The following is a 13,083-nucleotide window of genomic DNA, read 5'->3' as shown; positions in this document are numbered from 1 at the left end:
TAATTGCCACAGGTGGCATAGGCAAGCAAGCAAGCAGTCCGTTCAGCACCTATTGGCAGTATATACAGAGGCACATGAGGACTGGTAAGGTGTCCCTCAGGCCCTCCCAACCTGCAGTAGCAGTAATCAAAGGTCCTGGGAGCAGTGGCTTATCTGGGGCCTGGCATGTGTTGGAGCCCATATTCCACTGAAGCCTGTTGATGCCAGACCCTCTGCCTTTAACTTGTAAAAGCAAGAGGGTTAAGGAGACTTTTCAGGACCCCAGGGCCTGCCGCAGCTTCTGGCACACCCGCAGATGCTCACTGAACAGGAAGGAGAAGCCATGAGAGCTCTGACCTTGTGCGCCCGGATGCCTGGGCACTGTGCTCCATCCAGCAGGGTGGGCAAAGAAGGATACTTTCCTCAGCCCCTAATGTTTGGTTGGCAGGACAGCAAGGAGAAAGAAAAAGCTGGGTCTCCAACACTGGGGGAGACAAAGCCCGGTAGATCTAAGTTCTAAGCCGATGAGAGACTCTTTTTTTTTTTTTTTTTTGAGACTCTCTTAAAATAAAGTGGACATAAGTCAGAAATAATACCAGAAAGTCAGAAAATAAGTCAGAAATGATACCAGATGTTGTCCTCACATGCATGCACATATGTACTTACATACACATGTACACATGCACACAAACATACATAGGATCTCAGAGCTGTGGGGAGATGGACAAAGAGCCAACCAGAGTGTTGAGTATTTGGGGGTAAGGACAGTACCTCACTAGGTGTGACATCTGAGCAGACCTGGGGAAGGGGCTTAAAGAACCATCAAGCAAGGCCTGTGTGAGTGGAGCTGCGTCAGCTGAGGACCAGCAGTCAGTGGTGAGGCCAGAGACTTCAGATGTTAAATAGAGGCTAAGTAGAGACAAGAAGTGGGCTTTGACTCCCGAAGCAGGGGCAGCCTCCCAGTCCCACAGCCCAGCCACCTTCCAGGGATCTCCAGGCATCCATCCCCTCAGAGAAATATAGTCAAAAAGGGTTAGCCTGGTCGAGCACCCAGTGACTGTCTCGACAGTTCAGTTGCCTCCAGGGGCTCTCAAGTTGTTTGTTCTTCCTGAGTGCAACCCTAACTGGGTCTTAGCAGCTCTCGCCTGCCACGCGCACGCGCGCGCACACACACACACACACACACTCCTTTTCAGCAGTGGGCAGGATGTCTGGGCACGTGGAGTCTGTCCCATTCTGACCATCTCCTTTGCCCTCCTCCACATCCAGAGCTGCTGGAACTGCGGGCGCAAGGCCAGCGAGACTTGTAGCGGCTGCAATGCCGCACGCTACTGTGGGTCCTTCTGTCAACACAAGGATTGGGAGAAGCATCACCACGTGTGTGGCCAGAGTCTGCAGGGCCCCGCAGCTGCAGTGGCTGACCCACTGCCTGGACAGCCTGATGCCACTGCCAGCCCCAGCGAAGCCGGCTCAGCGGGGCCCTCTCGCCCCTGCTCTCCAGGCCCACCAGGCCCACTGGATGCTGCTGTGCCCCGCTGACCTCCAGATCCGATGACGCCCAGCCCATGGACGCCATGCCCTGCCAACCTCCTGGCCCCACCGTGGCCCACCAGATGCCTGGAGCCGGTGTGTGGAGTCACTGCTGCTATTGCTTCTCTCCAAAAGAAATCACAGACCCAACGGAACTGCATCCGTGCAGCCTCAGCTACCTGACACGGTCTGCCAGGACCTCTGCAGCCTCTCTTCGCAAGCGTCCTCAGAAACCACTGCGGAGCTACAGACAGTGGCACCTGTGGGTGCGAGTGTGGCCAGCTCTGCCGCTGTCTGCCCCCTCTGTGTCTGTCTCTGTTCCTGTCTGCCCCCTCTCTGTTTGTTTCCTGATGTCTTTCTTGGTCTCCCTCTGTTTCCCTGCCCTGGCTCTCCCTGTATCTCCTATCCTCTGCCTTTGTGACGTCCACAGGCTTTCTCTGTAACCAGAGGAGCCTAATTGGTGGTGTTTTTTTTCCGTGAAGAACTTCTTTGGAGATTTTGTTTTGTTTCGTTGGCAAACACGCTACTTAGAAATGGACAAAGAAGACTGTGTGGGGCTCTCCCCATTCCTTGTTAGAAAGGGAAGAAACTGCGAATCTCTACCCAGCCAACCCCGGGGGGAATGGCCCGCGTAGCAGAGACGGCAAGAACAATTTCAGTTTCCAACTCAAGAAGCATTTGTTTTTGGGTTTCAGGTTCTATTTCTTTAGTGTCAAACTCTTTGGCTTTAAGTGAAAAAGAAAAAAGGAATCCAAAAAGTTTTTTTTTTTTTTTTAAAGCAGAAGAAACAAACCTGTAAACTACCTTGCCAGCTAGCCAGCCAAGGATGCCAGACACACCTCACTCCAAAGGAAATCCAAAAAGCAAACTCAAGAAATCAAAGTCCAATCTTTATTTTTATCACTGCCAAAGTATTTTTTTTTCATGGTCTCTCCATCCTGGGTTTGTTTGGATGTTGGTCTTTTACTTTGGTTTTGATTTTTGTCAGGGGTGTTGGGATACTGGGATTTGGTGGGTGGGGCCGTGAAGAAACCTTTCGTTCCTTTTTGACTAGTGGGCAGCATCCTTGCTAGGCAAAGCAGTCAGCAGCAAGGCCACGTGACCCTCAACCAACCCCAGATCCAGAAGCCCCAGTCAACACGAGCGTGAGCCTTGCGCACCCTAAGGCCATATCCATGTGCCCCTATATGCAAGGGAGACGCCACCATCTGTCCCCACACCTCCTGTGACTTCTCATAACTCATTTCCACTTGTGAGGAAAAAAAAAAGTGCTAAAGTGTTCTTCCCAGAGAGAGCACAATTCCTGACTGAAACTGTGACAATCTTTTGGGTTGATTCTTGACTGCTGTGAAAGCATTAAGGAGACAGCGAGTCGCGCTTTCTTGGGTTTCCCTCCTCTACCTCTCTGCTCTCTCATTCCCACCCTACCTCCATCTTGGCCCCATCACCCCGTCCCCAGTGTCTTGCTGTGGCTACCCTCATTTCTTTCAAACTTTTACAGAAAAAAAAAAAAAAAAAAAAAAAAAGAAAAGAAAGGAAAAAAAATACAAACACAAAAGCCAGCAGCCACCCTCACCTCACCCGGAAGCCTCGAGCCCAGCTGTACATACCCCCGTGTCGGTCTCCAGCCCTGGGAGTGGTGGTGATGCTTGTCCACCTACACTCCAGCGTCTGCCCACCCTGCCCTCCACCCGCTCGACTCCCTCAAGGATTCAAGGAGGAAATGAAGGAAGGAGGCTCATGCCTGAACCAAACAAAAAGAGACAGCAGACACAGTCCAGGTCTGCCACCTATGTGTGTGGCTGCAGCAAGCTGCAGGCCTAGCGTGCAATATGGGGGATTGCTCCTGAACTCTGGGCCCAGGGGGGTGGCCCTGCCCAGAGCAAGGTGTGCAGCGTGTGTTTAATATGAATGTAAATAGTCTCCACAGAGGTCCCAACCACGGCATCAGTACCGAGGAGATGTTTGCCAAATAAAAAGAAATTAAGACAAACCACAGAAGTATGTGAAATTTAGGAACCACTTTGGAAGGGATCTGAGCTGTGGTCCTACGGGCTTGTTTAGTGCCTGGTGTTTCTTCACAACTGTAAAATTCAGTCTTTAAGGAAACATTATATGGAAGGATCCTGTCAGGCACCGTCGCCCTGGTGCTACCCTGAGCAGAGCCTGACAGCAACCCTTGCTCTGAAGGCCAAGGTAGATCGCATCCCATGGAAAGTTCCTGGGGCTGCAGCCCGCCAAGCCCACAGAGATTTGTTGTTGTTGTTTTATTTTTATTTTTGTTTTGTTTTGTTTTTTGTGGGTTTCAGAGAAGCCAGGACACATGACGGTCTCACACCCTTGCCTCTAGTAGACCAGTTGCCCTGAGCGACTGCCTGCGAACACCGAGTCCGTGTGCTGGTAGAGACCTGCCTCCCGCCTCAGGAAGCCCTGACTGCACCCCGTATCCCAGCTGTACCTCATGCAGTACTTCTTGTCTCTATTACCCCACAGCATGCAGTATCCTTGGCCCTTCCAGGAGGAGGGCAAGCCAGTGGCCATCTGTAGGAAAGAGCGCTGGGTGACAGGAGGTGGTGAGCACCATGCTGGGGGGGCAGGGGAGGCCGGGGAACAAAACTAGGCCTTCAGGTTGGACTTAAGCAGTGTAGTCTCTGGAGGTCTGGGCCAGGAGTCCTGAGGCGTTGTCCCTGATAACCCACATCCATGGTGTCAGCACTTGAGAGTGCCTGCTCCTGTGTAGGCCAGCCATTCTGAGGTAGGTTGCAGAGGGCCCCTTACCTGAAGGCCAACCAGTTTGCTTTAGTTTCAGATACTTCCTTCTCCACCCTTACCATCCTTAGCCACCTTCTTAGAAACAAGGAGGCCCACTAGGGACGACAAAATGCTGCCCAGCCAAATAGGTCTCCATGAACTAGGCTACATATTTAGGGTTCAGCGGAGCAGCCCCTCCTGTCCCCCTCCCCGTAAACACCCTGGCTGTTGCGAGGGATATCCCCTTAAGACAGCTGTCAGATGCCATTGGACCACAGTGAGTCCCTTGTGTGTGAGATTTGGCCAGCAATCATAGGCAGCCAGGGTGAGAGGGTTGGCAGGCCGACAGAAGAGCTCAGCAGTCAAGCACCTGCAGAACCAGGGTGGCACTAAGGTGGGCGTGGAGGGCTAGGTGAGCAAACGAGAGAAGGGGGGAGACCCCAAAGCAGCAGAAGGGAATCCCTGTATATACTGATGAGTTCTGGCTGGATGTCAGCAGTTTCCCCCACAGTCCAAGGGTGTGGGGGTGGGGTTGCCAAGCCAAGTGCTAGGGCCCCTGGCAAAGCTGTGGGTTCTCTACTCAGGCACCAGCCATCCAAAGACCTCACAGCAGATCCAAACAACCTCACAGCTTTGGAAAGAGGCAGGTCAGTGAATATTCTTCCTTGGGAGGTACACCCTGCACCCTGGGTGGCCATCACCGCAGCATGACCTTGCTTTCAACCTACAGCCTGCCTGGGGCTCTACACAGAGCTGCAGAGGGTGGAACTCCGTCCCTGACTCCTGCTGAGAGCAGCCCTTGCTACCTTCTCCCAAGTCATAGACCTAGGAGCAACTTGCCAGGCCCTGCCTCCCAGGAGCCACAGTCTAACATGAACCAAACCCCAAATCAAAAGGCAGCTTTACTTCCTGTTCTGAGGCCAAAGCCAAACTAGGAAGGCTGAGCAGGAGAGGGGCAAGTAGCAGGCAGAACTCTCTGATCCCCAAGGCTCAGCGCAGACCCTGACCCGTGACCTTATGACTTTTTGGCATGTGACCTTCCACCTCTTACACCCACCCCTCCTCTCATCTCCTTGCCCAGCGCTGCCCCAAGCCCAGTCTGTCCTCTCCCTGAGGACTGCCTAAGAGGGCTCTTTTCAGCTCAATCCTCAGGTCTGTGCAGAAGCAGAGACCAATAGTTCTTCCACACGTGGTCGCAGGTATATAAGAGCGGGCTGGACTACACCACATCTCAGGTCCTACTGCCTGACACAAGTGCCAAGGTGAGAAGAGCCAGCCCCCACAGGAGGGCCCAGAAGGAGTCAGTCAAAGGGGACATCTGTCAGAAGACCTGAGAGGTCGCTGATGAGGAAGAAGGATGAAAATCAGACAGGCCCGTGCATGGCAGCATTATCTCAAGGCCACAGTGGGCAGGGATCAGGATGGGCCCCAGAGGCCTCATTTAGTCCAAATAAATAATTAGGCTGACACCAAAGTCCCATCTCTGGTGTCATCTGTCCGTTATCCTGCTCCTCAGCCTAACCTCACTGATGGACACTTTCCTGAGTTCGTCTCTCTGACCCACCCGGCTTCCTGTACACCTCCACCCATCTGTCTCCCTCCACCTGTCGTTCCACCTAACTACCCCAGCCTGCCTACCTTGGCCCACCTGCCTCCATCTTATCCATCCACCTGCTCATCCACCTGGCCCACCTGGCCATTACCCTTCCAAACTGTCTCTCCACCCCACCATCCCATTACTGTGTCTGTCTTCCGGTCCCACCCACACAACCACCCCTAGGTCCATCTTTTCTGTCATCCCTCTGCTCCCCACACCCTCCCCATACTCCGAGCAGTATCAGCTCCCTCAGGGTACCAAACACTAGGTCCTCCAATGCCCTCCACTCTGTCTGCCCTGAGCTGGCCACAGCTGCCCTAAGAATAAGGCCACTGCCTTTTGGTGCTCTGCCCCCTCCCCCCGCCATCACGTCCTGACACCTCTAAACCTATGAGTTCCCACCGCAGGCATTGTGGACAGATTGGACATGTTCTTATGGCAACCGTGACACATCTGAACCTGCCTGGGGAGAGAAAGGGTCAAGGATGTGTGCTGGGAGCAGGTCTGCACACCTGCTCAAGAGCTCTGAAAGGCTATGTTAGGCAAGCATGTTCCTGAAAGTAGGGGCAGTCCTTTTCAGGAGTCTGCCCTTAAGAGGACAGCAAACCAGTGCTGGGCTCCCTTGAGGCAGGAGTGCTCTTAAGGCCCTGCTCCTCAGGACCCTTAAGCACTATTCCCATCTTCTCTGTTAGGATGCCAAGGAGCTTGGAGCTGAACATCTCCAGTCTGGCCCTACTAGCTGCACACATGGTGGCGGGGTATTTACTGCGTGTCTGAGGCCATCCACAGGCTCCCCTGATAACTCCTTGTTCTTCCTGAAGCTCCTACCATGTAGGGAAGTTTCTTAAATAAGGCTGGGGAGAGGCCCCTGGGTTAACATCATGCTGGGAAGAGGAAGAGAAGACAAAGAGAAACTTGAGATGAGCTGGGCTCAGGGAACCGTCTAGTCCTGTAGACAGCTCACAGACAAAGCCCAGGACAGTCAGTCGACAATTTGCACAAGTCCCCAAACTCTAGAAAGCTCTATCTTGTTTTCTGTTCCTTTTTCCTTCAGTCCTTAGAGTAGCATCCCAGACCCCAAAACGGGAATGCAGCATCTGACTCAATGTCTGGCCGGCTCATAGCCTCAAAGGCCGCCGTTCCCTGCCCAGTTCTCAACCCTGCCCCCGCGGCCCTCAGCTCACGGCATATCTGGGGTGGGCCAAGGGTCAGGCCCAGAGCACAGCGGCGGTGCCCAGCCTGCCGGGGGAACCGTTGCTTTTCCATTTCTTTTCCCGCTTCAGGAGCTGGGTGGAAAGTACTGGATGCTGTCTTCATGAAAGACTGTCCCACAGTCCTGTGTCTGGGTACTGTGCTATTGCCACCCACCACTATCTTCTGTACTCTATACGTTTGCCCTGTGGGTCATGGACACAGTGACCAGGTTAATTACATCTGTGTAATAAAGTGAGCATTTGATATGAAGGCTCTGCTGTGCCTCCAGGCTGTTGCGCACACCCGATCACCGTGTTGAAAGATGTACAGACAAGGGTGGGTATGGCGTTCTATTGTAGCAGAGAAGACTTGGGGCACACAAAGTGGTGGTGGTGCGATGGGGGGGGGTGTTCAACACCATGTACCTGTTGCTATATCCTTGGTAAGTGGAGCCCATCTTGGAAGGCTGGGCCTTAGGGACTTCTGGAAAGCCTTGGGCCCCAAAAAATGACCCTGAGTTTCAAGGGTCATATGGTTAGTGACTGGTTTACCACTGGGGCCAAGTCCTTTGAGCTGTCCATGTGAGGGAGTCCGTGGGACCTGGCTGAGGGGAACACTAAAGACCTGGGGGACACTGACACCTGAGGGACACTGAAGCCTTGCTGGTGACATAGGATCTGAGAGAACACTAAAGGGCTACTGAAGACCTGAGAGGACACTGAGGGAATTCTGGAGACCTAGAGGAAACTAAAGACATAAGGGGACACTGTGGATCTGATAAAACACTCAAGAGACACTTAAAACCTGGGAGAACACTGAGGACCTCAGAGTGGCACAGCAGAGAGACCCATCATCTCTCAGTGTGTTCCTGTGGCAGCTGTGTCCTGGCTAAAGGGGACTCTGTCTAGAACCAGACACTGGCCACAGTGCTTCTTCAGGCTGCCTGGAGGAAGCGACTGCCATTAATACTGTCCCAGCTTGGAACACAGTGTATTTTTGAAGGCTTTGTTGGGAAGGCCAGCATCAGGGCATGGGGGGGGGGGCGGTTAAGCCAGGTGCCTGGCTAGAGCCCTACTGGGCCTGATGTGTCAGCGAGCTCAGGATAGCATTGGGGGGGTGGGGGGGTGGAGGGTGACATGGTTTTTCCACTGCAGACACTGAGCTCAGAGCAGGGACTGGGCTCCATCCACATGGCCTTGGCTTGGACACAGCCTGCCATGTCCCGACCTCCCATGTGGAAGTAAAGACTTTGGTAGGACCCCAACAGAGCTTCACAAAGAGGTAAAAGACAGCAGTGACCACTTGTCTAGCCTGTCCTCCGCGGCCAGCTTGTTCTCCGCGTAGACAGAGGACATCTACCAGGGAGGCCTAGGGAAGCAACTGGAGCAGGACTCAGGAGAGGCCAGTGGCCACTCAGTCTCTGCTCACACTACTTTATTTCAGGTCACGTGACTATTCCACACAGCCCTTCCCTTATGAGGCATGGGAGCCATAGCAGTTTTTATTACTGTTGAGTTGCTTGTGACAGGACCTCACTCTGGAGCCCAAGCTGGCCTGGAACTTGTGATCTTCCTGCCCCAGAGGCCCAAGTGGTAAGCATAGGCGCCAACCACCACATGAAGCACGACACAGTTCTCAGCCCCTTTGGAGACTAGAGTGAGGCCATGAGAAGTCAGGCTAGAGGCCAGAAGCCCACATTTCCTGGAGCTGCGACAGCCGCGGCTGCCTGTCCCCACCTCTGCCCACCCAAGGATGTGGCGGGGGATTGGGTGTCAGCCATCAAACAACACTTAAACAATGTAGCTCACTAAACCCTATCCCAGCCCAGATTCTCAGGGAGGTTCCGCTGGCTAGCCTGGGGGCTGGGTTTATGTGTGGCTATGGATCCAAGGACGTGGAGTCACCTGAAAGTCCCTGTAGAAACCTCTTAGTGTCACGTTGACATGCACAGCTGGCCCCAAGGCTCAGCAGAGAAAGCTCGAGAAACACCAGCTCCTGTGTCTAGCCAAAAGCCAGGGATATGCTAGATCTGCCCTGCTTCCGGAAGGCCTGGAAAGGAGAAATGGATGCAGGCTGGCAGCGGTCCTGGGAGGTGAGCTGGAAACAGCTGCACCTGCCTGCATCAGCCAAGTATCCGTCACCCGATTGGTACAGTTCAGCCTGGGCCTCCCTTGTGACAAAGGAACCAACCGTCTAAATACTGCCCGAGTTTAATAGGCTCCCATCTAAAAGGTGCCCTGGGTAGGGGTGGGGGTGGGGCAAACTCATGGTTAGGGCAAAACATGGAGCCTTGGCCTGGATGAGCCCAGGCCTGAACCCTTAGCCCTCCAGGGGCCTTGCTCAAACTGACCCGGTGTATACAGACACCCACAGTACCACCCTTCCCTGAAATCTATTCTTTCACCACTGTAATTAGGTAACTTGACCAAGATCTGATGGTTGATTAGGGCCTATCATTTCAAAGGCATGGTCATGACATGCGCACACCAAAGGACAGGTGAGCTCACAGCATAGCCAAGCTGGTGTAAGTAAGGCCCACTTTGACTTATCCACCCTTCTCTAAATGTTTTAGGGGTGCAGCTGGCGAAGAGGACAGAAAGGAGACCTACAACCTTTGACCCCTCTGGTCAACAGCCAACCTTTGACCCCTCTAGTCAACAGCCTAGCCCCAGCTGGGAGGGGCTTCTTATGTTTTAATGCTTTAGTGGAAGCAGCTGGTCACGGGGAGGATTTAAAAGTGTGGGCCAGCGGGCAGCTGCAGCTGCAGTGGTGAGCAGACCTGAAGAGCGAAGGTTTGTCCAGCCAGCCCTCCTCACATAACATGTGGCCCCTCCTAAGCAATGATCTCTTCCAACCCCCCACCGAAGCCTGGCTCCAGACGGTCTCCTCAGATCCTGAGGCCCAAGGCTGGGGGGCCTGGGGTGGGAACGAAAAGACCACTTTGGTGCCAAAGGCTGGAAATGCAACAGAAAGGGACAAGGAAGCTGAGGAAAATGAAGACGCAGGCTTCCTGCTGTCCTTGCTGGAGCCGGAGAACCTCAGCAAGTCCCTAGTATACCACCAGGTAGTGTCCTGTCATTCTGATCCACGGAGGCAGGTGTGGGCCTGGGTGTGGGGTGAGGGGCCAATGCTTCAGGCCACAGGGGCCTCTCTGACTAGGGGAGTTTGTCCTGGATGGGAGAGGTGTCAGGGCCTTCTGGGGCCTGAGCTTCTAGTCCTGAACTGTGACTACAGTAAGAACAGGGCGAATCTAGGTCATCTCCAGTAGCCACGGCTCTCTGCTGGGGCTGGGTGGCCACACCTGCCTTCCATTTCTAGAAGAGTCTGTAGGCCACCTATCCCAGCTTACTGTGGGATGGCCAACAGGAACTGGAGGCCATCAAGCTAAAGCTGTGGGCCATGGAGCATGCTGAGGCCCTGCCAGAGCCACCCTGCCTACCGGGAAAGGCCACAGAGGAAGAGGGGCCTGAGGTCACACAGCTGCTGAGCCCTGAGGCCGTGGGTAGGAACCTGGGACCCTTGCTGACCCTGTCCCCAGATGGCAGATAGACAATTGTCCTTCTAAGCCCTTGACCACTCAGCTAAGACTCTTAAACCCCACCTGCTCTCAATGGAGAAACACTCGGCATGGACGCTGTGTGCGGACTATTGAGGGAGCACTCTCTATTGCTCCACGGCATCAGGCTTTGCAAATCCACAGTGTGGTGATCCTGGAAGCATGGGTGACCTTCCCCGGGGTCCTGAGGAATGGGCTCCTCAACAGGCCCTCCTCTTGGTCCTGGGGTTCTCTCTCTACAGGCTCCTGCTTCTCTGGGACCCCTAAGAAAAACGTGGAGGCTGACCACAGATCTGTCTATGTGGGCAATGTGAGTAACAGAGAGGGGAAGCCGCAGCCCTCCTGTGGCGTCTGGCTCCGGTTAGGTTATTCGGCTGGACAGACGCCATCAATGGCGTCCCTGGATGGGGCTGGATGTGAGCTTGAGGAAGGAGGATGTAGGCTTGTAAACTCGTGTCCCCAAGGCCAGACAAAAAGGAAGATCTGATGCTAGTCGCAGCAGAGGAAAGGCGGGGCAAACCCCACGGTGGTGAGTTGTGCCCAGTCCTTGACCCCTCAGCTGAAGGGGAGGTCAAGCACTCTGGTTTCTCAACATGAGCTGAAATTGGGAGTCCTGTGAGATTTACTGCTTTTAAACCGCCCGCACATCTGGCGTGAGCTAATACCTGGGACACAACCAGCTGTCCATATAGGAAGCACTTGACTGTCTCTCAGCGATCAACCCTGGGAGGGAGGGGATAAAGGCTCAGTGCATTCCCAGCCAGGGGCCAACTAACCTTGGGGGGCCCTCCAACCCCTCTCTGCCACATCCGCCTCAGCAGGAGGTGGCTGGAGAGAGTGCAACACTTACGCCCAGGTACCTTTTCTGAGGACAGGTGGACTACGGAGGGTCAGCTGCCGAGCTGGAGGCCTACTTCAGCCCCTGTGGGGCGATTCACCGGGTCACCATCCTGTGTGACAAGTTCTCTGGACACCCCAAGGGGTCAGTGTAGGGCTACAGCAGGCTGGGCAGTGTGGGTGCGGCTGGGCACTCGCTCTTTGTCCCACCACTGCCTGCTCCATCCTCCCTCAGATATGCATATATAGAGTTTGCGGCCCAGAGCTCTGTCCAGGCTGCAGTGGACATGGATGAGAGCACCTTCCGAGGTCGGGTCATCAAGGTATGTTTTCCCAGGTGTCTCCATGCATCTCTGGGCCACCACCTCCGAGCTTTGCTTGCACATTAATTCACAAATCATTCAGCAGGCTCAGAGAGGTTGGAGTGCCTGCCCCAGGATGAGTAACCACCCAGCATGGCTCTTTGGGCATCTTAGCTGGGTTGGACATTAGTCAGATGGAGGGCGGGGCTTGGGTGTGGGCGTGGCTTGGGGAGATGAGCCAGACTCCTCTGCAGGAAGATTCTGGTCATAACCAGGTACCATGTGATCACAGCTGCATCCAAGTGAAGGCGGAGGGATAGTTTCAGCCTACATGTGTATCTCAAGGTCAAGAACCCCAAGCCTTGGTCTCAGCCTGGGGCCTGGCTTCAGGCCACCCTGGAAGGGTGCAGAACAGTGTCTTGGACTGTGGCATGGGTTCCATCCATCCAGGTGCTTCCCAAGAGAACAAACTTCCCAGGGATCAGCTCCACAGATCGTGGCGGGCTGCGGCGAATACACGTGGGCAGTAGGGCCCCGCCCTTCCCGCACAGTAGCTTCCATCGAAAACCTCGGTCCAGACTCCATGGACAGAGCAGGTAAGTGGGTCCAAGTGGGTGTATGAGTTTGGAGATGTGAACAGTGGGCATCCTGGATCCTGACCCTGATGCTGGCTATGGTCAACCTGCTCAGGGTCTTCCTAAGGAAGGACTGGTGTTCCCTCACATGAACCGTAACTGGTCAGGACACTTGGGAAGGGACTGAGGGCTCACGGTTCCTACCAGCCTGGACAGGCTGTGTGTAACCTCCCTACCTGGTAGGGCTACTCCTTGCTGGTCACAAGGGCTCTGCAGGTGACAAGCATCCTTGCCATGGAGGGTGAGATCCACAGCAGGTCCCTCTGGCCTGAAGCATAGGCTAATGAGTCCAAGTAAGGCTGTTGCTGAGCCCAAGGGCCAGGTGTGGCAAATTCTAACCCCTGGCCTCCCTCCTCCCCTGGAGCCATCCCCTCAAGAGTGCGGGGAGCCCGAGAAGGTGCCCCACCACCACCACACAGTTCCTGAACAGCTTGGTGGTGACCTTAACCCTTGCCCTGGCATTTTCCAACCCTATCCCCTCTGAAAACAACTATCTTTGTCCCCCACTCCCTCCCTGCAGGGGCCGTGGACGCGCCTTGCTGTGGTTTTCACCATATTGAAAGGATAGCCAGTTCAATTCAAAGCGAGACCAGAAGCTGGGTCAGGAGTAAAGAGCTGTCCCCCACTTACTCCAAACTGGTCTTCAAGCCTGGCAGCCCACAAGGGCCTTTGGGAGTACCTGTAGACCCCCAGGTCCCAGTG

The 13,083-nt window shown here is 54.4% G+C and overlaps 2 protein-coding genes across 2 annotated transcripts in view; both read left to right on the top strand.

The window, feature by feature from the left end:
• The window catches only part of Cbfa2t3 (CBFA2/RUNX1 partner transcriptional co-repressor 3), a 48,472-nt gene extending 46,669 nt beyond the window's left edge, over positions 1–1,803 (top strand). Inside the window, exon 12 of the mRNA XM_051168539.1 lies at positions 1,249–1,803. Coding sequence (XP_051024496.1) covers positions 1,249–1,518 — 270 coding nt within the window. The 3' untranslated portion in view covers positions 1,519–1,803. The remainder of the gene's footprint in view (positions 1–1,248) is intronic.
• An 8,069-nt stretch (positions 1,804–9,872) lies between these two features.
• Positions 9,873–12,941, top strand: Pabpn1l (PABPN1 like, cytoplasmic). Its single transcript, XM_051169171.1, has 7 exons — positions 9,873–10,115; positions 10,418–10,553; positions 10,850–10,917; positions 11,483–11,589; positions 11,680–11,767; positions 12,197–12,342; positions 12,902–12,941. The coding sequence occupies exons 1-7, from the start codon at positions 9,873–9,875 to the stop codon at positions 12,939–12,941; spliced, it is 828 nt and encodes a 275-aa protein (XP_051025128.1).
• Positions 12,942–13,083: the final 142 nt, after the last annotated feature.

This window comes from Acomys russatus, chromosome 26 (assembly GCF_903995435.1).
Source record: "Acomys russatus chromosome 26, mAcoRus1.1, whole genome shotgun sequence".
NCBI lineage: Eukaryota > Metazoa > Chordata > Mammalia > Rodentia > Muridae > Acomys > Acomys russatus.
The sequence above is the reverse complement of the archived record's forward strand: the minus strand, read 5'-3'. Positions and strand labels throughout refer to the sequence as shown.